Raw genomic sequence first — 25,218 nt, 5'->3', positions numbered from 1 at the left:
CTGTTTTGTGTGCTGCTCAGAGAGCATATGGGCAACCAGATAAATTCAATAGTCATTATAATATTTTCAGCCTGTAACGGTGGCAGTGTGCTAGGCATTGTGGAATGGGATGAAAGCTGCAGTTCTGAGAATTCCAATGGCAATTCTTATATTTCTATGCTTTCGACAAATCTATTTATAAGACACACTTTAGCAAGGCATTGTTTCGGAAACATCCATTGTCCAAGGGGTCTTTTACCATAAAGATACAATTATGCAAATTTACTTTTGGGTAAGTTTCTGTTGACATCAGTGAATATTCTCTCCCCCATCTGGTCTTTATGAGAGAGCATCTCTTGCATGGATTTCTAAACTTCCCTATGCATACAACTTTCATCTAAAATATGCAGCTGGTATCTGTAGATGCACTAAGCTCATGCATGACCTGCATATTTATTTATATTTAAGCTAGCTGATAGATTCTTCTAAATAGTGAAAGGATCCCTAAGTGGTATATATACATAAAAATAATTTTCAATATATAAAATCAGCAAAATTTAAAATCAAGTATACATAATCTTTGTACATGTTCTTGTAGGCTTGTGCAAACCAAAGTTTTAAGCAGGTTTCTGAGATGGCACAACCGCACAAATAGTTGCAGTTATGCCTGTGCATGCATTCACTGTATGCATAATAACTTGCCCCAGCTGGTTATGGTCCAGCATTAGAGAACTTTAAAACACACAGCTTTGGTACAACAATATGTTCCCCTTAAGGTTGGAGATATGGGACAACATTTCTGAATGTTCTCCCATGGGAAAAAGTCCTTGTAAAGAGAAAACAAGAGCACTAGCCCTCTACCTGTTGTACTAACTTTCTATATGCAGTAAGGTGTTGGTGTTGCTGTTACTGTTGCTCCTGCTGCTGCTGCATAAGCATACATTCAGAAATGCAATTCGCCCACCTGGAGTCAGAAGTACCTCCTCAGGGAACTGCTACCAACAACAACAATTTATTTATACCCCGCCCATCTGGCTGGGTTTCCCCAGCCACTTTGGGCGGCTTCCAGCAAAATATTAAAATACAATAATTCATCAAATATTAAAAGCTTCCCTAAACAGGGCTGCCTTCAGATGTATTTTAAATGTCAGATAGTTGTTTATTTCTTTGACATCTAATGGAATGTTTTGTGTCTAGTATGTTCAAAGATCTTGTGTCCATTTCAAAGATGGAATGGTTGGGTACTTCATTACTATCTTGCTTCTAACCTGATCTAGTTTTTGTTAATGGAGCCAATTTGGCATTGCAATGATAAGCAGAACTTTATTTTGTAGAATATTCCTTTGGATTTCTGGGTAAGGTCTAGTGACTTTTGTTAGGAAGGCAGAGGGAAATCTATTGAATGTCTCTTGTTAGTTCACTTTGGTGCTCTTATATTTTGTAATTTCCTTTTGTTAGGCAGACCTTGATTGGCAGTGGATTGTAATTTGTTCTCATTCTTCCATTGATTTAAATCCTGAGCAGGATTTAACTAAAGTGACTCTGATATGCAACAGAACAGAGCAATGTGTATTCAAGCCTAGGAAGGAATGTGGAAAGCAGCAATATCAAGTGAATCTGAAGCTTTGATGGGCCATTTCTGATTTCATTAACACTGGGCTGAACTTTCAATTAACTCTGATGATGCAAGACGACCTGCACCTTTATTCCTGACAGAGGCGCGGCATCTAATAACTGCACAACAGGCAGGGGGAAAAATTACCTTCCATGCAGCTCTTAAAAGTAATGAGCCTTTGAGTGAGAAAATGACAAGCTGGTCCCACTCCAACATTCCTGAAAAACGTTTTCAGGCCTCTCATTTCTTGTGAATTTTAATACTTATTTGCAGAAATGCCTCAGAGCACATTAGCTTGGAGACTCGGAAAATCAGCAGAGTTATTTGATAATAACTAAAACACAGAAAGTTGCCAGGAAAACTTGAAAATATACACAAGGGGTAGTCTGAAAATCTTGGTACAGGGGAATTGAAACAGGTATTTTTTTGCATGCAAATCAGGCGTTCTACTCCTGAGCTATGGCTCTTCCCTCTAAATACAAACCCCACAGTAACATGAAAACATATAGCATGCTGTCTTTGGGAATAGTTGTGTGGCTGGGGCAACCCTGATTTCCCAGTCCTGGTAATATTGTTTGTTTTACTTCCAAATTTGTTCTGAGTAGAGGCATTTCCAGGGAAGGGTTCCTTTATGCCCCACTACCAAAGCCAGGAGACAGATTTCCCCATCCTTCATACTCCTCTCCCATCAAGCAAATGAATGAGCAGGTGCAGCTCTGCTCCTGCTGGCACAGTTGGAACCTTCTGGCAGTGGCCAAATATGGTCTTCTCAGGAGCTGCTTTCTGGTTGGTGCTTGTTGGTGGAATCTGGGCCTCCTTTCAGGGCAAGGTGCTGGCAAAGGTTTGGCAATTCCCTATGACCCATCACCCAAGTCATTTTGATAGGATGACCAAGGCGAAGGAAGAAGAAGTGACTCTCTCTTTTCCTTTCTTCTGTTACCAGCACTGCTCCTGCCAGGGAAGTCCCAAGTTTCCCCTGGTTTTCTTGGGTGAAATTCTGGAAATTCGCAATCCAGTTTGAGGAGACCCCCAGAGAATTAGTTCATCCGCAATTAGAAACAGCAGATCAGAGAACTACCCTCTACTGGTAGAAGTGTGGGCCTTGAGAATCTCATTTAGTTATATAAGTAATTGACAAATATGGCTTTGGATGGGTAAGAAGCCTGAATGAGCTTGGAGAACGTGCTTTTGTTATAATAGCATTTCCTACTGTTTTGATACACTCATGTTAGTATGTAAAAGCACAGAAATGGCCTTTTGTAGTGGTATGCTCAACAGGAAGAAGCTGGTTAGCAAATGCCAAAATAAAATAGAATTATTGTTAACTTTGGATAAGCTGAGTGGGGGAAGGTTAGTTTAGAGCTGAAATTCAGGTAGATGCCAGCAGGATAATCTGCTTCTAATTTATTTTCTCCTCTTCCCTGCTGTTGCAACTGCAGTGACTATAATCACTGCAACTACAAATGGCTAACATACTTTTCATATGAATATTACAACAATGTGTTCAACTTGTTCACAAACTCACTTAAAAAGCAATCCTCCCTTTATATGCAGTTACCTGAGAGTAAGAGTCTTCGAACTGCATGGAACTTACTTTTGAGTAAACATGCATAGGTTTGCAGATTAGTGGCTTCTGAATAAAGGATGTTGATTTTCCCCAATCATTAGGGAGAGATTTAGCAAGAGAACCCTTTCCCAGCCTTGAGTTGAAATTTGCAAAACACATCACCTGCTTAAATTCTGCCAGCAAAGTGGCTGTTAAAAGTCTCAAGGCACCTTCCAGAAACAAAGATGGTCACCCTATCCTGAACATATTTGAATCACAAGTTGTTCAAAGAAAGAAGTTGAAACTTGAATTTAAAAATTAGATACAATATTCAGAATTTTCAGGTGTGTTTTGGTGAGTATTGTAATCCAGGCCTTCACAAACCAAGCCAAAGTCATGTAAGGAAAACTTTCTATTTTTGCTGCTTTCTTGGAACTACAAAAATATAGGGGGTTGTCAAGAACCTGACAGGCCACAATCCATTACTGCATTTTGCCTGGTGCATCACAAGCTGTGCAGTTCTGTCTTAACCTGTGCCAAGACTTGTAAACAACAAACATCATAGTTTGTTCAGAAAGAAGAACGCTGTGATGTTTGCAAATTGCTTTAAAGAATTAAGCTTCAAAATCTTGCTACAGAAAATCACATTCTCTTGTGATAACAGGAATATAGCCCTTGTTTATTTTTGCAAGTAAATATATGTTTCAATAATCTTTTTTAAACAATACTAATTTGAGGCATTTTAAACAATACTAATTTGAGTGCCATTGCACTCCTGTGGCACAACAACAGGTGATAAAGAATGAATAATTTCAAGGTAGGTTTGCCAAAATTAAAAAACCTGTTACAATAGGTGCTGAATCAAATTAGAAGCTTGGAAAGATGGAGCCCTGTTTGCCAAGTCTCAGTTCAACTTTGCAAGGAATATTGATTTATGTGAAGCATTTAGATTCTGATTTTCCAATAAGTTCAAAAGAAAATGGTGTTAAAAGGATAAATTATTGTTTGATTTATAACCATTCAATTGCTTATCATGCAACATTTTATGTGGGTTTAAGCCAATTGACCTCACTATGCCTATTGGAATATAGAGTTATAATGCCCCTCTCCATGTGTCTCCTCAGAAGTAAACCCCACTTTCTTGTAAGTGTGTTTAGGATTGCAGCTATAGTTCTTGACAGGGAGTAGGAAATCTAATATGTAGTGGGGAGCTTGTGCAGTTGTTCAGAACTCTGTATGAATTGTACATGCACTGTACTTCCAAACTCTTACGTTATAACAACATCACTATTTTTTATAGAATTGACTTGTCAGTCAAAATGAAATATGCATAGAAATTAAGCTGGAAGAATGCAATATGATGTCAGTTAATGCTTGAATGAGAAATAATGCTCTCATGGTTGCCTGGATACAAATAAGATGTGTGTCATAGAGGAAGGCAAATGTAAATGAATGAACAAATGAGTTGTCAACTTTAGCTTTGGAGTCTGATAAGGGCAAGGGAACTGCTTGTAAGATGGATGACTTGCAAGATTCATCAGTGTACTTTGTATGTCTTTGGACAGTTACTCAGCTTTTCTATTTGATTTTGAATAACTTAGGTGGAGTTTGTTTTTTTAAAAACTGAGTCCTCATTATTAAGGCTGAGGGTGGTTTACAATATAAACTTTAACAACAAAATTCCAAGCTAAATAAAACCTAATGAACACTTGTTTCTATTTAAGAAGCCAGTGCAAATTGAAAGGGGTTTTATTGTTGTTGTTGCTTCTACAGGGGATCAGAGTTTAGCCTTTTGGCAAGTCTAGTTAAAAGGAGCTCCCTGGGGCAATCACTGGCAACATTTTAAAGTCCTTTTACCTTTCAGACAATGACCAATCAATAAAAACTGAATATTTTTTAAGGAAACTAGGTAGCAGGAAAGCCTAGAGATAAAATAGCCCCAAACCCTATAGCACATCAGACAATCCATACCAAATTTGGGCTGCTTGCCTGCAGATCTCTTTAGGAGGAAATAGCTTGGTGTTGCAATTGAGCTGTGGCTGTCTCACAACCTCACCTGCTGTAATTCAGAGGGCATGGGACTAATCAAAATATGATGAGTGATGTCCCACAGCAGGCTCTTATGGAAGAAGGCTGGCCTTGAGATATCATGGTCTCAGACAATTGTAACGTGATGATCTTCTTCCTGGAAGACACTGTGATGCTCTAGAGCACTGGGGATAATGGTGCTCAAAAATTTACCATTCCACGAGATGGACTGCAGCTCTCTGCAAAAGCTGACGGAAGCCAGAGGCATCAGTCAAGCTGCAACTATAGTTAGCAGTCTTCATTTAGCACAGAACATACCACGGAACAATTCAGGCCCTGAACTGCCCTTGTGTGTGAAAGATTTGCAGCAGTTCCTTACCTTTAAGGCCAAGGTCACTTCAGCAAATGCATGACCCCAACTTTACATCTTAGATGATGGGGAATAGGGGGAGATTCTTGTACTTGGCAATTTTCTTCTGCAAATGAACGCTGAAGTCGGTTATGTTCAGAGCTGTGGGAGGGGGGAGAGAAGAACTTAAACAAATGTTACAGAACAGTCCTGTGCATGATTACTCAGAAGGCCCATTGTCTTCATCAGGGCTTACTCACAAGTATTTGTGCTTAGAACTGCAGCTTAAGATTTTGATATGCATTACTGCTTGACTGAATTAATCTTGGTGAATTCTGTGGAACTTTCCCTACGGTAAAGGATCAATTGTTCTGCATATACTTATCAACTCTATATGAAAAGGTTTCTTGTCATTGATCTGTGGGTAATAAAGTTATTCTTAGCCTTTAGGCAGTATAGATGGAGTAACTGTTGCTTTTTCTTTTCAATTACAGCAGGAAAAGAGTCCAGAGAATTCAAGGAATAAAGGTATGTTGCTATGGTAGTAGCTTTTATTTAATTGCTTATTTATGTTTAAATCTTTATAAGCCATATTTTCTGGCTTATAAAGTCTACCCAAGTTGATGAACAAAGTATAGAATGTTTTTTTAAAAATAATTACCGACTTTATTTTTATCACTAATTGGAGGCTAATATACTAGCACTGCATTTTTACTCACAGTGCAGAGATAATGCTACTTTTCCTTCTGAATATATGAAGACCTGAATGGAATCGGCTATAGGAAATAAGGTTTTGGTTTGCTTCTGTTGTATGAGGATAGCTAATAAACTGTATAGCAGCATATTTATGGAAACTTATTACTCTTAGTAGCAGCATAAGATAAACTGCTAGTGTGTGTCATGGCAGAATGTATAAATTGAGGTGTAGTTGGTCCTGACTCTGTTTCCTAAACTTACACAAAGTAGAAACTGTTGTATGGGATTAAATCTGTACCTATGGCAAGACAAGGAAAATTGCCAATGCAAATGAGCTTTGTCCAGAAGCATCTGTAATACAAATAAGTAAAAGGAAATAATTTATCGAGTAAGCATTTCTTGGTGTAATTAGTGCAAAATATTTTAGTTTCACAGATCTGATCACACTGATTGAAGACTTCTTCATTTGAATTGATACAGAATGCTGTAATATTTGCTAGCAGTAGTAGTAGGATATGTAACAAAGTTAGGTAAAAGTTTCCTTGTCCAGAACAACAGATGTGTGTAAGCCTTGTATAGAAGAAACAAATCAAGAAATGTTGTGTTTGCATCTTGCACATGCTAAAATTGGGTTGAAAAATATTTTATTTTTAGGATTTCAGAGCAAACTCTTTATATATATAACATGGTAAGGCCTGTGTTTTGTTGCTGTGGTGAGAGTTCTCAAACATGCCTAGCATAAAAAGTATCTTTAAAATGAAGCTTTTATTAGTCACCTTCAGGCATTCAGTATGAAGTTAAACAGTAATGAAAGATGTGTTCAGGTGGCAGCACTCGCCTGACCTCTGGTCAGCCATATTAGCACTACTTACTAGGAGAGATGAGGCAGCAGTGAGGTTGGTGCAGAGCAAACACACCAGCAGAGCTACTCTGGCACTTCTGCCAGTACATTTGCACCAGGCCAGCCTTGATGCTCCCTCTCTGCCTCTCAGTATGCAGCAGCAATGTGGGCAACCGGAGATCTGGTGAGCGTTGCCACTCTACTATGCCATCTGCTAGTGAGATTATATAAACGCTCAAGGTGGGACCATGGAAATGAGCACACTAGTTCTGCCCTTCCCATCACCATTCTCCTTCTCCTCCATGAGAAAGTGGGGAGTCTACTACATTTGGAAAGTATTGAGAAAATGTCACCCCTGATGCAGAAATATATGTAATGTTTTACATATGTCATAACACACAGCAGACATGCATATCTCAGCCAACAACAGATATTTACAAATTGGTTACCTTGCTGGGGCATTCCCTTTCAAAGTTAATGAATTTCCATAGGGGAAATTAGACTGGATTTTACTTTATTGGGCTCCATGATCACTGCAGATGGTGACAGAAGTCACAAAAATTAAAGATGCATACTTCTTGGGAGAAAAGTGAAGACAAACCTAGACAGCATCACTTCGCCAACAAAGGTCCATATAGTTAAAGCTATGGTTTTCCCAGTAGTGATATATGGAAGAATTGATGCCAAAGAATTGATATGCCAAAGAATTGATGCTTTTGAATTATGGTGCTGGAGGAGACTCTTGAGAGTCCCATGGACTGCAAGAAGATCAAACCTATCCATTCTGAAGGAAATCAGCCCTGAGTGCTCACTGGAAGGACAGATCCTGAAGCTGAGCCTCCAATACTTTGGCCCCCTCATGAGAAGAGAAGACTCCCTGGAAAAGACCCTGATGTTGGGAAAGATTGAGAGCAGAAGGAGAAGGGGACGACGGGACGAGATGGTTGGACAGTGTTCTCGAAGCTACTAACATGAGTTTGACCAAAATGCAGGAAGCAGTGGAAGACAGGAATGCCTGGCATGCTCTGGTTCATGGGGTTGCGAAGAGTCGGACACGACTAAACAACAACAAAAAGCAAAACCAATAAAGAAGCCTGCTTCTGAGTACACAGGGTTAGGCATGGTTAGCCTTATTACATATAGGCTGCCTCTAGCAACCAGCAACTTACACAAAATCAGCAAACCACATTACAAAAAAAAAAAGGAAAAGCAGCAAGGCCCCCAACAGGATGGTGGCAATTATACATCAATGAATATGCCAATAATATACATTGTAGAGCAATATATGTATCTATTAAATGTAAAGTTTTTAAAAGCTAAAACTAAGGTAGAAGGCATGTTACAAGGGTTGCTGCTATGATGGTGGTTGAATGGGCAGATGGATGGAAATCTACATGGCAGTCCATTTTCAGTGGGTTCTTCTGACATTCTTAATTGGCTTCTAATAAGCACATGGGATACATACATGTATATTCCTCATGTCACCTATTCTAGAGTTCCCATCTACAGCTGTGGGAGCGCAGATATACCCACCATGTGGAAGCAAGGGCTTCCCCATTAATTTCAATACAGGGCAGCTCAATCTATTCATCTCTTTGCACATGCAAAGCTGTTCCCTTCATTGAAGTTAATGGAAGCTCTTGCCAGCACATATGCTCACCAGAGCACTGACGCCTACAAGGAATTAATGGATTAGGGTTAAAAAGAAAATTGAGAATTTGTGTGCGTCAGCTTTTTCCCACTCCCTCCTCAATTAAATCCTGTCCTTCAGAATTCATCATAGAGCTTGCTCAAAAAAAAAGAAGAAAAAAAGATAGTCACTTGCTTTGTAGGTTTAAGGAGGTGTTAGTAGTACAAGTTCGTAGATTTGTGAATGCTTAAGTTCATACCTATTGTATCTCCCTCTGAGATACCTCATACATGTTGTCTTCCACTTTCACAGCATCAAATTATCTAGAAAGCATTTTCTCCCTGCACAGCAGCTGATAGTAAGCAGGCTCTTAAGAATGATTTCTGAGCTTGCTGCTTCCATGCAGTGCTGTATATGTTAAAGGAGGTCACCAGCACTCTGCAAGCATGCTCAGAGGTTCATTAGGTCTTCAATTTAAGAGACTAACCAAGTATACAGTTGTCAAAGACCTGTAAAATATTTCCAACAACTCTATCCATTAAAGTCTGCCAAATCTAGTTTGGGGAACAAATCAATGACTCTCTAGCAACCATATGAAGCACTGGTTTTGCTGCAATGGAATGTTCATGCTTTGATACCCAGAATTGCATCTGATTTTTTTTTCTCCTGAATTTTGCTGCATGCTCTTGGCATGTCTTTATTTGCACTGAAACATCAACATTTGCTTGAGGGGGTGAGACACTGAAATACAAGACATACTTTGAATAAAAAAGTGATCCATTTTTCTACATATTGTTTGCAATTTAGAAAAAAAATATGCTTGTGGTTTTCTATCGCTTTTTGTGTGCGTTTCTTCAGGGAATTGATGTAGGCATAATGTTTCAATTTAGTTATCAAACTTCAAATCCTGGTTTCAGATAGTACAACACCAAAACTGACATCCTGTTTCTTGAAAGTTTTATTCCCTTGCTTTAGATTTTTGTTTTTTTAAAATAAATCAGTACATCGGGGCTTACCTTATCGCGGCTAGGTAGTGAGTGAGTTTTTCTCCCATTCAGCATTCCTCCAACATTCTGCTTTCTGATCTGTTAAAAACCTGCATGGAGAAGATACATCATGACATCTTCCTCTAGGTTTTAATTGAAGAGTGGAAAGCTGGGCAGACTAGCTACCAAAAGTGCATGAAATCAGTGAGTGATATTCAACTAAGTCTTGTTCCGAGTAGACACATTGAAATGAATGAACATGACTAAGGCTGCATACCTACAAGGGGATGGGGGTTAATGAAAACAATAGGACTTATTTCTGAGTGGACACATAGAGGATTGCCTTGACAGGTCCATGCATATCAATAGGTCTAGTCAGAGTAAAATTATTTAATTGAAACACGGTGTTTGCTTATTTTCTTTCTTTCTTTCTTTTTCTTTCTTTGAGAAAAGTCATTTTACCTCAAAAAAGAGATGAAATATTCCACACAGTAAAAAGCCTTCACTTTAAAATAGCTGTCAGAAATACAGTGGGCAGCTTCTCTATTGTCTCACACTTACAGGAAAGCCCAGCTGAGGACATCATAGGGTTTTCAGAAAGAGCAGACACTCAAGCAGGCTGCAGCATGTAAACCACTGAAAAGACAATTTGCAGAATAAAGAAAAACAAAGCCACTTCAAAAGGGAAGCAAGTGCAATAAAAACAAACCCAAACAATTCCTATCAAAATTATCACTCCCCTTTCATAATTTCCAAACACAATTTCTTTTCTCATTAACTGGTGGACAATGATCATTTATAAAAATTTTAAACCCTAGCTAGGAATATGAGCTCTGGTTAAAAGTAAGCATGGTTTAGCACTGGTGGCAATATGATCCTGAACTGTGATTAAACCAAGTATATGGGATTTGGCTCAGGCTTTGAACTCCTACTATAAATGTTTTTATTTCCATTCGGTTTGTCTTAGAGGTTGCAGAGCAGTAGCCGATAAGTTTTGATCCACATATTGCAGATGGTAATACTGCTTAGTATAATTTGATGGTGGTCAGTTACTACTTGCAGGGTCCCTTTATATGTTTATTACCGATCATTTCAGTTTTATTATTTTGGGTAGTATTTTATTTATGGGCAGTGCTGGAAGAAATAGAACTGAGCTATGTCTGCATATACCGTATTTTAGCTGTTCTCTGGCCTGCATGAGTACAATTCAGAAATGTGGCATACAAGTGTACTGTAATATAAATAAGCTACAGTGGATTGGATCCAGATGGGCAGCCTAACCCAAAGATCATTGGAATCAATAAAATGTAAAGGTAAAGGGACCCCTGACCATTAGCTCCAGTCGTGGCCGACTCTGGGGTTGCGGCACTCATCTCGCTTTATTGGCCAAGGGAGCCAGCGTACAGCTTCCGGGTCATGTGGCCAGCATGACTAAGCCGCTTCTGGCAAACCAGAGCAGCACACGGAAGCGCCTTTTACCTTCCCGCTGGAGCGGTACCTGTTTATCTACTTGTACTTTGACGTGCTTTCGAACTGCTAGGTTGGCAGGAGCTGGGACAGAGCAACGGGAGCTCACCCCATCACAGGGATTTGAACCGCCGACCTTCTGACCGGCAAGTCCTAGGGTCTGTGGTTTAACCCACAGCGCCACCTGTGTCCCTTTTATTGGAATCAATAGGGGAGACTTAGAAGATTTGCACTCAAGAGATGCTTTGTGGACAATGCTTCTAAAAGTATCTCAAGTTTAGGATCTGCAGTTCCCCACTAGTTTTGCCCCTCATATGCAAAACTAGATAGCGCCATAGGATATTGACAGGCAGCTCTTTAATTACATTATGAGCTTCTCAACTGTTCGATTCCCTTTCATTTTATGCTTACCTTTAGCAATCAGAATACAAAGCGACTGTTCGCTTGCCGATCCATTTAACAAATGTGATTCTCTATTATTATGAACATATTGCCTGCCTTTTCTAATTTCATTAACAAACATCTGTTCCTTTACTGATCTTTATCTACCAGGAGTAAAGAGGAGACCATATGGGAATAACTTGCTGCATATCTGTCATTCACTTAATTCTCGGAAACCATTGTAAGGCACCTGCACAGAGCTTGAAGCTCTAAAGCCAGTCCTATTTGGAAGGTCGGGTTGATGGCTGTAGTTGGCTGCATAAAGTTGTCACAGGTTGATTTTATTTCATTTGATTTTTACACACAAAAAGAACAAAAGTAAAGCAATAAGAGCTGGAAGCAACCAAAAAAATAAAATAAAATTGACACGTCTTTAAATAATCCATGGCGCAGAGTTGAAAGGAATCTTAATCTGATTCTGTGAGTCTTTGTTCAAAATTGCCAGAGTACACTTGAATGGCTTCAAATGCTGGCGAATGACTTGCAATTGTGAAGATATCATAAATGGTGGGTAGCAGAGCATTCTTTGACGTTTTGTTTGATATTGAATAAAAGGTCCTGTATTGTAATGCAAAATATGTTTTTAATCTCTGCATCATAAAAGCATAGTTTGTACTGCATAGGTATAATCACATAGAACAACTTGTTTATCGGTTGCGGCACTCCAAATAAAGTGCTGTTCCTGGCACTGTGGAGCCTGAGCAGTCCTCTCGTTTATTGGAGAGCTTCATGGAAAGAAATAGATCTGGAGACGGCTGGAGTGCAAGAGGCACAAGTCTCTTACACAGCTGAACACACATAAGAGTACACTGTATCTACTGTTTGGTGGTATAGTGTTGAAGAAAGCTTACTTTGCTGCTTCCAGTAGACATCCACTGGGGCTTTTCCAAGTGCTTTGTGCATTGTTTTCATCTCCCTCAGGCAGCCCAGTTTTGGAGCCCTTGGAGACTATTGTGATAATTTTGCAAGGCACTCTCCTCCACAGGGACTTGATTGCCACTATTGATCTGTTGAGATGTGCAATGCACAATCCTGTTTGATTTTTGTAGAAACAGTCCTGGTTATTGATGCCTGGGTGTGTGAACAAGATGGTTGTAACTGTGTAGCCTACTACATGCTCTCTTGATCCATGCCCATCCTGGCTGGTTTAGGTAAATTGTGAAGGATTAACTAGGTGGCTTCAGGGTGTGGTGAATGCTTTGCTGCATGGTCAGGTGGTCCCCACTGCTTTGAAGGAGGTGGGGCATTCCTGGTAAAAAAATCCACTCTGAACACAGAGGTTTCTGCCAATCCCTGACCAGTCACCAATACACTCCCCCCCCAGTGGTGAACAAGGTGATAGTGGTTTTTTTCTACACAGCTTAGTGTACATTGCTTAGCTTTTTTAATGCTGCTTAGTTTTATATGCAGTATACTGCTGCATTTTGTTTTTATCTAGTATTTAGGAAATATTATCAAATGTTGCATTTTTATTGTTTTATGGGAACCACCATATGAAGTAAATTGTTCTATGAAGTAAATTAATAGTTTAAGTGACTTGATGTCATATCAAAGTGAATAGTTCAAAAGACATTAAGTTTTAATGTTGGTGTGGACTTCTAAGTGGAAGGGATTTGAATAATAATAGTATTCCTGATTTAACAGCAACTGTTCATTTGCAAAGTGGGGGGTGCCCCTTTGGTGTTAGTTTCAAATTTAGGTCAGTTGGTAAAGTGTGCTTGGGGCCAGTTGGAAAGCACAAAACATAGTCCAATCACATCCTGCCCAACAGAGTTTAGCAGTGTTCTCTTTATTTAGGCATGTTCATTCTATCCCTTTAGGACAAATTTGCCTTCCTCATTTCAGTGCAGAAATGAATTCTTCATACTATTTTTTTAAAATAGGAAAATGAATCTGTTTGGATATTCTGTCCCTGAGGAGACTTCAGCTTGTATGCATCCCCTCAGTGTGGGGAGAGGTAAAACTCTAAATAGAGAAACCACCTAGTTTCCCATATGTAAATAAAAATGATTTCACTCTCTAATAGTATAGGAACTTAGCTCTTCTCACAGAGAGGGGAATATATGGGCTTCACTTTTCACTGGAAATATTGTCGCTGCCTTTCTCTTGTGCCAAGCTCATATTTCACCTCCTTTATTTGGGCCTGATCAGATGGCATTGTCTTGTCCTCTGTCTACTGAGATAGTGCAATTTCATTTTTGTCAACAAAAATACAGTACTGAGGACAGTGGAATGATAACATCCAGGCTGGATCTAGACACATCAAAGAAGTGTTTCAGTTAAACGCATTGTAAATTTAAACAGGCAGGGAAAACAGGTAGCGAAAAATAGGACTCCACAATGCCATCTGGTGGCACAATGTTATATTGCATATACAACACATATAAATTGCTTTTTCTTTACCAATCTAGTTGAGTCTCCAGGGTCTTACACATTTGGTTATGAAGAACAAGACAAGCAGCTACTAGGAGTTCTTCCAATATTGTCCAAAATATTGTGGATTCGGGATAAAATCAAGAGTTTCTTTCTCCAAAAGTATGGAACTGTGTAATTGACAATATGGTAATATGCCCTAGGAGTGTTTATAGACCACAAGATTCTGTTCAGATCTGTTCTGTTTGGGGGAATCAAAATTAGCTTTTTTCCCAAAAATGGATGAAATTTGCAGGCATATTAACCTCTGCCAAGTGAAGAAAGCCTGTCAAATTGCAGAATGGAACCCACTTTCCCGGGGAAATCCCAGCATTGCAACTCTGTAAGGAGAATAGGTGTCTCCTTAGCACCCTTCATCTGTGATATTGTGGGCAACAATTTTACTATGAACTTGGCATGCATTGTAGGGATGTCTCTAAGAAAGAAAGCTGCATAATTTCAGAAAGATTGGGATTATGGTTTGTGAGTTATGATCAGTGAAAAAACCATGTGGATACTTTGGGCCAACAAATCAATGTCAATGTAGCATTTATCAAGGTTTATAGTCTTTTAGAAATGAATGATTTTTATTTTATCTTTTATTTTTATTTCATCTTTTAAAATAAAACTTCAGGCTTGTGTTTGGCTTAATTAGCACCACGTCACAGAAGCTGAGTGCAAACCTTATATGACAGGAGTGGTTGCTTGGGCATGGAACACAGAGGCAGAAGGACTTGGATCTCCTGCATTTTCCAAGCAACTGCTGATAATTAGCAAAAAATATAGAAGAGACAGGAACAAGGTGATGCAATACTGGGACAGCCATTCCTCAAAGCTCTGTAATTGGAGTTCTCTGGTAAAATCATTCTCTCTCTGTAGAAGCTTGCCTTGTCTGTCAAAAAAGAGCTGTTTCCATACCTTGGCATCTTCCTTATATGATGTTTGAAAAATGTTTCCAGTTTTTCAGAAAAGCTGTTGGCAGCCTATTATGAAGATGATTATTTAGCTCTCTTACTTGCTCCAAAGTACCTTGGAAATCCCTGCTCATGTTTAGGCACTTTGGAGAGATCGTACTAGGCTCAGATAAGCCCTGAAGCTGTCTGAAGTGGCTCCACTTTGATCCTTGGCTTGAGATTTGTCCAAACATTTTGCACACCCCAATAATCCACTGCAACACTATCCAGTAGTTAAGAACATAAGAGCATCCAGTAATTAATAATATTTTGTTGTTGGAAAAGAGAGAAGTGTTAGGTAATGAAATATGTTACATTGTTGTAGATTATTCCCAAATGCTTCTAGGGCAACCAAGTAGACATGTGAGTTATATGTTTAGTCATGTAAGAGATAGTGTTTCTTACAGAGTAGAGAAAGGCGGAAATGCTTTATAGCTATTATCTTACTAATTCTCTGAAAGAAGGAGAGCACAGCAGTCCCATGAGATTAGACCACTCTGTCTAATCTCATGTTGGTTGAAAGCCACAGACTGAAAATCTTCTATCTTCTCTTATTACAACATCTATAGCACAGTTGGGATTGACTGCTGCACCACACACACACACACACACACACACACACACACACAGTGTAAACACACACACACAGTTACATCTGTGTGCTTAAGAGATATAAAGTTGTCTTTCATATACAAAATTATCTATAACCTTATGCCAATCAATAGCGTGCTATTTGCCTGTCCCTATTTAGAATGTTTCACTGGTCAGTTATTCCGAACCCTATTACTGCTGCATGAAAGACATTTTTCATGGCAAAATGACCCCCAACAAAGAGTCATTGAATTTAAAACTAGTCCAGTCCTCCATTAATAAAGAAAGGAAGGTTATTGGTCTGAAACTGCTAGCAGTGCATGCTAGTTCTACCATGCATAACAGGCTGAGTGGCTGTGAATGTTCCCAGAAGATGGCAGTAGTGTACTCGGTACATTAGCCATCCCATTACATCATCGAAAGCTCTTTCTTAATTGCCAATTTTCTTTTTTAAAAACTAATGTGTGTCTTTTAATACAAAATATTTAGTCGTGTCATGTTGAGCTCTTTTCAACAAGCTTCCGTTCCTGAACAGCAATATGGCAGAATCCAGGATACTAACTGGAGAGTGAATTGCTGACAGAGTTTTGAAGACTGAAGTGTTACCTTACTCCCAGCAGTTAGGTGCATCATCCAGTTGTTAGTATGCAACACAAAGATGGAGTTTGTTGCCTGTCTGTCCTAAAGATACTTCAGGGAGATTTCTCTCAGGAAAAGCAGATTACTCAGGCATCAGAGTTTAGGGACTTAATGCATTGGAAATTCAGTGCTTATGCACACTGCAGAAATATATAGTGTAAATATTTACTAGCCTTTTTCAAAACTGAACAGAAACTTTATAAGAATCACCAACTACCTTAATAACCTAACAAGGTAGAGTTTTGTTGTCATCGTTACAAAGTTATTGATTAATCTCAAGGGTGTTAGGAGTTTTCCAGAGGATACTGTGGAGGCAAAACAGAATCTCCTTCTTCCTCGCCTACTGTAATGCAGCCTACCTTTAATTTTATACCTACCTGATCTCAAAGTCAAAATAAAGTGTTTTAGGTTGGTCCATCAATGCTCTCAATAGATGCTTAGTCTCCACTAAGTCACATAAGCAAAAGAGGAAATATTCAAAATTATGAAGCCCTTCAGAGCTTTCCAAAACACCATACAGTTGTTGTTGTTGTTGTTGTTGTTGTTGTTGTTGTTGTTGTTGTTGTTGTTGTTGTTGTTGTTTTAAGGGAAACACTAATGCCATTATTTGTGGTGCAATCCTGTGCATGTCTATCTGATGGGTTCAATGGCACTTATTCCAGTAAGTGAATATAGCCTTACAAAAGAAAAAGAAAAGAAAAGCTTAATACACTTTCTCAACATCAGTTTATAGCTTCAAGTCATGATTGATTAATTTTAGTCAAATATCAACCTTTTACATTTTATTCCATTTTGGATTTTATATCGGGGCCAAATAAGATAAGATTATGGAATCTCATATCACTCTTATTTAAAGAAGCAGCCTGATTTAATTGAGTCCATAGTGCTGGGGAAAGGGGGTTAAGCTTTAACCACTGTGCAATTTTCCAGTGGAAAGACCTCCCCACTCCCACCCCACCCCAAAAGCTGCTAGTAGGGAAAGTTTTGAGAGAGTGAACTTAATTGGGGGAAATCACAAGACAGGATTAAGGGCCCCCCACCCAGCAACCTATCATCAATTTAATTCCATTTATGAATTGCTTCCCATAAAATATGTTGAAGTGATTCACAATAAAAAACAACAATAAAAACATTAGCACAAAGTGTGTGTGTGTGTGTGTGTGTGTAAAACACTTTTTCTATATAAAAAACAATTAAAACAATTTCACACATAAAACCCTGCCCTCATGGGCCAACTTTGAAAGGTGGGCAGGAATAATCACCTGTCAAAGTTGCCATATGGGGTAAGGGAAGAGGATTTGGGCTGGCATGCCAACCCCCCCCCCCATAATGTGAGAGATCCAGCCATGGATCCCTGCAATGTCTGCTAGTTGGATATATTTTGGGTAACAACCAAAGCAAAAAGTACTTACAATGTAGCTTTGTCTTATTTTTTCTTTTTCTTTTAACATGCTCATTTATATACTCTCATTTGCTCTTATATACTTATTCCAGGAATGTCAGAGGCAGTAGTCTGGGATTGTATGAAAGCCGAGTTTAGAGGTACATGCCTAAATGAGATGCCATACATAACCAAATGAGGAAAAATGAAAGAGGCAAATTGATAAAAGAAATAAAGGAAATGGAAATGCATCATAAAAGGACAGGCCAAGTGTAGGCAGCTAAACAGAAAATGTAGGCTCCTTTGACAACAGCTGAGTCTGCTCTTTATTTTATAGAAGGGCATTAACTAGACATTACATGCAAATACATACATCAGATAGCCCACTTTCCCCCCTTTTCTTTGCTTTTTTAAAAAGAAAGACCACTTGCAAGATGGAAGAGGAAATGCAGCAAAGGGGGAAGCTCTTCAACCTTTCCCTACCACACTGTTTCTGAAATGTAGGCCTTAAGCCGTTCCACTTTCTTCCTTCCCTTTGCCCAGAGTATATGTGGGTTCCATGTAGTCTCTAAGGCTTCATGTGGGTGGGGAATGAAGGGCTTCTGGAGGCCTATGCTTCATCTTCCAGCCTCATCTAAATTTGTTTAGAAAAGACTTTCTAAAGAAAGATGCTGCTTGATAAGTTCCAGCAGTTTTACTGGAATTTTAGGCTGTTTATTGTATTTTATTACTGCTGTTTATGTGTTACTGGGTACGTGTTTTGCCTGTTTTGGTGTGTGTATACAGTGCTTATTTTTGGACTTTGGGGGAGCATATTTGTGCTTTGCTTGTTTCTGTTTGATGAGTTATCTGTTTTGCTTGCCTTTTGCTTACTTTGGGGTATGTGGAAAGGTTTTGTTGTTGTTGTTGTTGTTGTTGCATGTTTGTGTTTTGAAGGGGGTTTTCTCCATTTGTTCTTCTCTGAAATTGGTATTTTATGATCCAATCAATATTTCCCCCCAGATATATATATGCACCCTGACCCCCAAAACATTGCCTGGGATTCAGGGGGAAAAATGATAAGCATATGTTTGGAACAATGTTTCTATAATACATTGTATGACTTCCAAAATCAACACATTCTTATGTTTTTCTTTATCAGAATTTTCATTCTGGAAATTAAAAGACACAGTCTTATGGTGACTGTGTTGCATGGTACTTAGGTAAACCTGTTTCTGATCAGCATAATCAGATATTTATTCCTTGGAGTGCTGCTTATACCTCTGCCACAATATATCTGCTCTCTCAAGCAATAGCTGAAAGCTATTACCTTGAGGTTGTAAGTCCAGCGAGTGGGTCTCGGTTTCTCTTCCACGCATATTGTAATTGCAGCAGTGTGCATTCATTGTGCAGGTGCTCAAAACAAAGAAGGCATTCATTTTGTGTTTCTCAGTCTCTTCATAGGGGTTGGGTGACTCGTTTTATGATCCACTTAGGCTGCATTCCTTTTGACTTCGAAACCACCAGTTTCCTCCTGCTGCACAGGAACGCTGCACATCGTGTCAGGTCCTCTTACTGCTTATACCATAACTGGGAGCAGATATTAAAGTGAAGTGCAGATTAAAGACTGCTAAAATGCTGCCGCTAACAATTATGGCGGGCCACTATTCTATTTCTCATTTCTCTCCAAAGGTCAGATTAATAAAGCTTCATGGCACATTAGCATAAAATGTGGGCCTGCCTGCCTGTTTTTATTATGCTTAAAGCCTGGTGTTTCTAAGGAGACTTTGCCAGGATTGAATGCATCCATTCTTCACTTAGCACTTTAGGCGAGTCATATTTAGATCCCTTTTCAGAAAGGGACACTAATCGGACAACTACTGTCAATCAAATCCTTATTGGCTTTTTCAACATGTCTGTGCTCAAGAAGGCCATTTCACTTCCATTAAGGGGGAGGGGAGGATAAGAATTATGCTAGATTTTTTTTTAGCAGCTCTAGGGTGGGTGAAGAAGAAATGGTTTATTAGGATTGCATTTTATGTTAATATCATTCAAATTTACTTCAGAAACTTCACATAAAACTTTTTTTAAAAAACAACAACAGCAGCAGCATAGCTTTCTATCATGCAGTCACAAAGGCATCTTCCCTTGACAAGCCAAAGTGAGTCTTCATGATCACTTTCTTTACAATCCTGGAGCTGTGCTTTTGTACTAGAACATACATAATACAGTCATACCTCAGGTTACAGCTGCTTCAGGCTGCGTTTTTTTGGGTTATGGACCGCTGAAACCTGGAAGTACCGCAATGGGTTACTTTTGGGTTTCGGTAGTAGCACATGCACAGAAGCGCTAGATCACACTTTGCACATGCGCAGAAGCGCTGAACTGCAACCCAAGCATGCGCAGCCACGCAGTCATGGGTGTGAATGCTGCAGGTTGTGAACATGCATCCCACACAGATCATGTTCACAACTTGAGTGTCCACTGTATGAAGTTCCCTAGCAGCTAGTTATTGCAGTGATTAAGGATCAGCCAAAATATGCAAATGAAACTAGTCCAGTTCATGTGTTTTTGTCTGAACAGGGAAACCTAATTACCTGTTGAGGCTGTGGATACTGGCACCAGCCTCATCATACTTGCACATGGCAGTCCTGTTGCTTCCATCCTGAACTTCCTGCAGTGAGTGGGAAGGCCAGAAGGGACACTGTAAGCACAGTTCCGCTAGCGATCAGGAACCAAGTGTGATGAGGGTTCCAGATCATCGAAAGGACTGTAAACATGCATACCCTCCAACATTTCTCCGATTAAAATAGGGACATCCTAAGCAAAAGTGGGACATTCTGGGATCAAATCAGAAATGGGGACACTGAACATTTCCAGGTGAATGTGCTTAAAATTACACTTCAGACTTTTCAATTCAACACTGGAAAGTCACCAGCATATATGCTTATGGGGTCTGAACCAGCGACCAGGAAACAGGCCTGGCCAGGGGGTGGGGGTTGTAGTGGATAGCTTGATGAAGATGTCGACACAGTATGCATCAGCTGTGAAAATGGCAATTTCCTTGCTAGGGATCATTAGGAAAGGAATTGGAAATAAAACTGAAGATATGGGTGGCTTTAAAATAAGGGATTAGACAAATGCATGGAGGATAAGACTGTCCAGGGCTATTAGCCATGATGGCTATGTTTCCATGGTTGGTGGCAATATGCGTCTGAAACCCACTTGCTAGAAAATGGAGGAGGGGTAAATGGTCAGGTTCTCCACAGGCATCTGGTTGCCACTGTGAGAACAGGATGCTGGAGTAGATCAGCCACTGGCCTGATCCAGCAAGCTCTTCTTGTGTTCTTATAGCCAGTAAAATTAACACTCAGATAGGACTATTTCCACAAATACTTTGAACCTGGGAGAACAGCAAATGAGTGGTTGTTTCAGCAGATACTTGGTTTGTGTTTCCTCTCGGCACTGAGAGTACTACATGCAGCGACTTTGTATTCTTGTTGTGCCTTCACTGTTCCTTTAAATTGTTGTGTGTTGTTTCAAGATTGCATTCTTAGCTGCCTCAGGGGTCTTACCAAAAGGTAAGATAGACATGTTTTAATAGATAATTTAAAGCGCTGCCGAGCAGCCAGTAAAACACCAGGACAAAAAGGAGGCCTAGGCAGTAATTTTATGAGACCAGCCAAGAAAGCTAGTGTTATAAATTGTAAAATGCATACATGACAGACCTATGGTTTCTTGTCAGGACAAACAGGATCATGACAAGGCAAGGCTTTTAAAAAGTGTACATTTTAAGCTTACAATTTATAGAACTGTTGAACCTCAGTGGTTATAAGAGGTGAGCTATGAGTCTGAAGTTTCCCAGCTCAAATCTCAGTGTGGCCATGAACTAAGTTCTTGGTACTACCTCGCCATCTACAATATATATTGGGATAATAACACTGGCTTCCCTTATGATATTGTGGTAAGCATTGCTGAAGTGTGAAGTGCTCACAAGAGGAAAAGCACTATGTAAATATTATGGCTTATTATTTACTACTATGAGAAATATTAAAATAATATTTTTGAGCTGCCTTTCTGCCATCTCTAGTGCTAGTGGTGATGGACTTGGTCAAATAAGTGCAGGTACGGGCAAAATTCTCTTTTGGCCTTTTTCATGTGTGATTATACACATTAATTTGTCTGGTTTTATTTTAGATAGGCCTCACTAAAATTAATCAAGCATTTTTGTATGCAGTTCTCCTAATATACACCTGGTTGTATGCAGTTTTGCTTAACATGCTCATTTTTGCAATCCATTTCCCTTCATATAATTTGTGTATATATTTTTCACCAACTTGTATTTTAAGCATGTGTTTCGCTACCATGCACACTTTAGTGTACATTATTGGTCTGAAAACTGCAGCACAAAATTCAGAGATGCATTGATTTCAAAGAATGGCTGTATTTCAATTTGCATATCAGTTGGGGAAGTATGGATTAGGTAGGTTGATGTTAAATTCCAAATTGTATTTCTCCCCCAACTCCTAGTTGTGATATCACCAACACTTTTCTTCATGCAAATTCTGATATCATACTTATTATTTCTGCGGCCAAGAAAGTGGAAAGTGAAATATTAAGCAAGGGGGAATCTGGTATTTGCTGGTGCACAGTGAACAGTTGGGTCACCCAACCTCTCTATTAAAAGTCCTCCAATTTGTGGATCAGCTGGGCTATGGATTGAGTTGTAGGGTGCTTTCAGTGTGTACCAACTGCAGGGTTTGGTTCTAGAATCTGGATCCTAAATACATTGTAGCATTTTTACAAGTTGCAACATTTGATTCCTACCTTTTAGAGCAGCATTTATTCTCAGAACAACCTTGTGAGATAGGTTCTGCTGACAAATTTTGACTGGCAACCCAAGCGCTTCTAGTGTATTTGAAAACTGACTAATTACACTTAGGCTCACAGCTCAAAGTAGACCAAAGACTCTGATTAAATCCTGGGAGGATTAAGAGTATATTTCTTGTTTTCTTACATGAAAACATGACAAACTTCAGCAGACAATGAACACAACAAGCCAAAAATCAAGGGGATTTGGCCCATTATCAAGTTGCTGGTTCACAACTGAGCCCAAGCTGAGCACTTTAAAGCCCATTTGTTTGTTTCCATTTGGGAATGAATGGACTTTTGAAGTCCTTAACTCAGGTTCAGTGAACAACATATATTTTACTTACTCTGCAGGATCATATGTAGGATTTCAGGGCCTGCTTTGGGTTCAACCAAGCAATCACTTATTCCAAAGTGATGCCAATGTAGTTTCCAGTACAATCCTAAATTAACTCCAGAAATGTTGTTTATATAGAGCAGCATAGTAATTTAGTTTGACAGTAAGTTGAATCTGGAGTGTAAAAGAGAAGGTGACGTTGTCCCTGCCCCCCCCCCCCCCGGTTCTTGGCTCCTACTGCTGCCCAGCTAGAGAGAGACTCAGAGGCTGCAACATCTGCTGCAATGAAGGTAGTGATCAGCATCTGTTAGCCAGCTGAAGTGAAGGGTCACAGAAGATGCAGTGATCTTCTTCCTCAGGCAGGCGGACAAGGCAAAATATAGGGTTGGTCTGTGCAGTAATGGTCTAATTAAAGCATACACAAAATCTCTGCAATGAGATTTCAAGGGGAAAGTGCACCAGGCTGCTCTTTGTGCAGGTAAATTGCAATGGGGTAAGATGTTTGTAGAGAGAAGAATTCAGATGCATTAATTTATCTAGGTCATCAGGACAAGATTATTTCTTACCAGTATAAAGCTGGAACCTGAGGCATTAATCCTTGGCAAAAGAACCAGACTACATGGAAACTTCCTTCAACCCTCATTGGTATCATTTTGTTTTGCAAAAATCTGCCTCCATGAAGCTTTTACAACTTTGATGAATTTGAACGATGACTCATTTAGAATTGACCCACACCTTATATATTACTGCCCTCCTCTCAGAGGGGTTCCTAGGGTGGTGCCACTCCCACCAGACCTTCAGGCAATTGCATGGTAGTACAACACATGCTTTGCCTTCAAAAGGTCTGTTTCAGTCCCTGGAGCGCCAGGTAGGACCTTGTATGAAACTCTGAATAGCCAGTGCCAGTACTGAGCTAGATGGGACTGTTGCTTTCACTTTGTATAATACAGCTTCCTAGGTTCCACTATTAAAAAATGTCTTCCAGCTGAGAGGAAAAACAACAACACCCCAGGAATCTCCCTCACCCTTTTAAAAACTATACAGAACAGAAGGATTTTGACTACCATCCTCAAGATGAGGACAGAGATGGCTTAATGTGCATCTCCGGGGGGTTCAAAAGAGAAGGCTCTGCAAGGAGATGACTGCTTTAATAGAAAAACTCACCACCTTGGTTTGAGCCAGTTTGGCTGAGTGATGATCTCTCCAGTTTACAGACCTCAGCAGTAGTTGCTCTCATGCTATGTAGGTAATACACCGACAGTGCTTTCTGCACTTTCTGTTTCATGCTGAACATTACAAGCACTGATGGGGGGGGGGAATCCTGCTCTGCTCAAAATAAATGCTTCTGGAACATGTGAGGATAGGAATAAAAGTAGTCCACATAAAATGGGTATTTATTTATTGCACTAATATGGTACTGTGAATTTCAGATGGCTCCCATATGTGGCATACTGTGATGCTGAAATCGGGGCTCATTGGATATATAGAGTCAGAGGCGTACATCTTTGAAGAAAACAAATGGCACAAGAAAACCCTTTCATATGACATATGTTAAGGAGGATCTAATTAGTATATGCATTGATTTCATCCCCATTAAACAAGAAGCTGTGGTTTCATAGCTTTAAGGATAATTGCCCACTAAAATGCACTACAAATGGGAAAAACCTATAAAAATAATATTCTGCTATCATAATTTTGATCCCTGGAGGTTTGTTTATGCAGCTTGCAATATGATCTAATTAGCAATTTGTTGACCTTCTCCCCTCACAAACAATGAAGAATTCCTGCTACTACTTATAATTAAGTCATCAAACACCTCAAAATAAAAAAGGTATCCATAGCTAAAATTACAAGAATGTAAATAAAATTGGCAGAACTGCTATGGAGCCATAAAACCTGAAGGGAGTATGGTTAAGTGTTTCTAATAAAATCTCCCTTAAACATATTCACTAGAGCTTCTTTAGCACACTTTAATTCCACTACAGAAATAAGACTTCTAATAGTTTTCAGTAGATGGAAAGGATAGGAAATTGAATGTGGTATTAACTTAGACACTCTTTATAAATGATAAGCAGTGATACATTTAGTTTGTTTTATAGTGTTCCAATACAAATGAACTTCATTGCTTTAACTGGGGAAATATTAATAAACATTCTTAAAATTATCCAGCGTTTTAGTGGATTTATTTTGTTTTGCCTTTCCTTGCAAGCTCCAATTATTTCAGTAGATTGATAATATAACGGTCCATAATTTGTGTAGATGGTGAACCATAAGGAAATATAATGAAAGATATTTCATTTTTATAATGGAAGTTCTTGCAAGATTTCATGGGAGAAGATGCTTAAATAATTGAATTTAAAAACTATTGTTGTGTGCTTGTCATACAGCCTTTAAAAAATAGAAAATGTAGTGTAATATTCAAGGTCTTTATACAAGGTACTTATACAGCAATCTGACACCTCACTTCCAGACATGATTT

The 25,218-nt window shown here is 39.2% G+C and overlaps 1 protein-coding gene across 4 annotated transcripts in view; it reads left to right on the top strand.

Moving 5' to 3' along the window:
* FSTL5 (follistatin like 5) overlaps positions 1 to 25,218 on the top strand; it is a 322,690-nt gene that overhangs the window by 64,720 nt on the left and 232,752 nt on the right. For all 4 annotated transcript variants that reach the window (XM_083520282.1, XM_083520280.1, XM_083520281.1 and 1 more), the window contains exon 3: positions 6,012 to 6,045. In XM_083520282.1, the coding sequence (XP_083376408.1) occupies positions 6,012 to 6,045 (34 nt within the window). The remainder of the gene's footprint in view (positions 1 to 6,011; positions 6,046 to 25,218) is intronic.

The sequence above is a fragment of the Podarcis liolepis genome (genome assembly GCF_965112155.1).
Source record: "Podarcis liolepis genome assembly, chromosome: 9".
Taxonomy (NCBI): Eukaryota; Metazoa; Chordata; class Lepidosauria; order Squamata; family Lacertidae; genus Podarcis; species Podarcis liolepis.
Note: the sequence above shows the minus strand (reverse complement) of the source record. Positions and strands in the feature narration are given on the sequence as shown.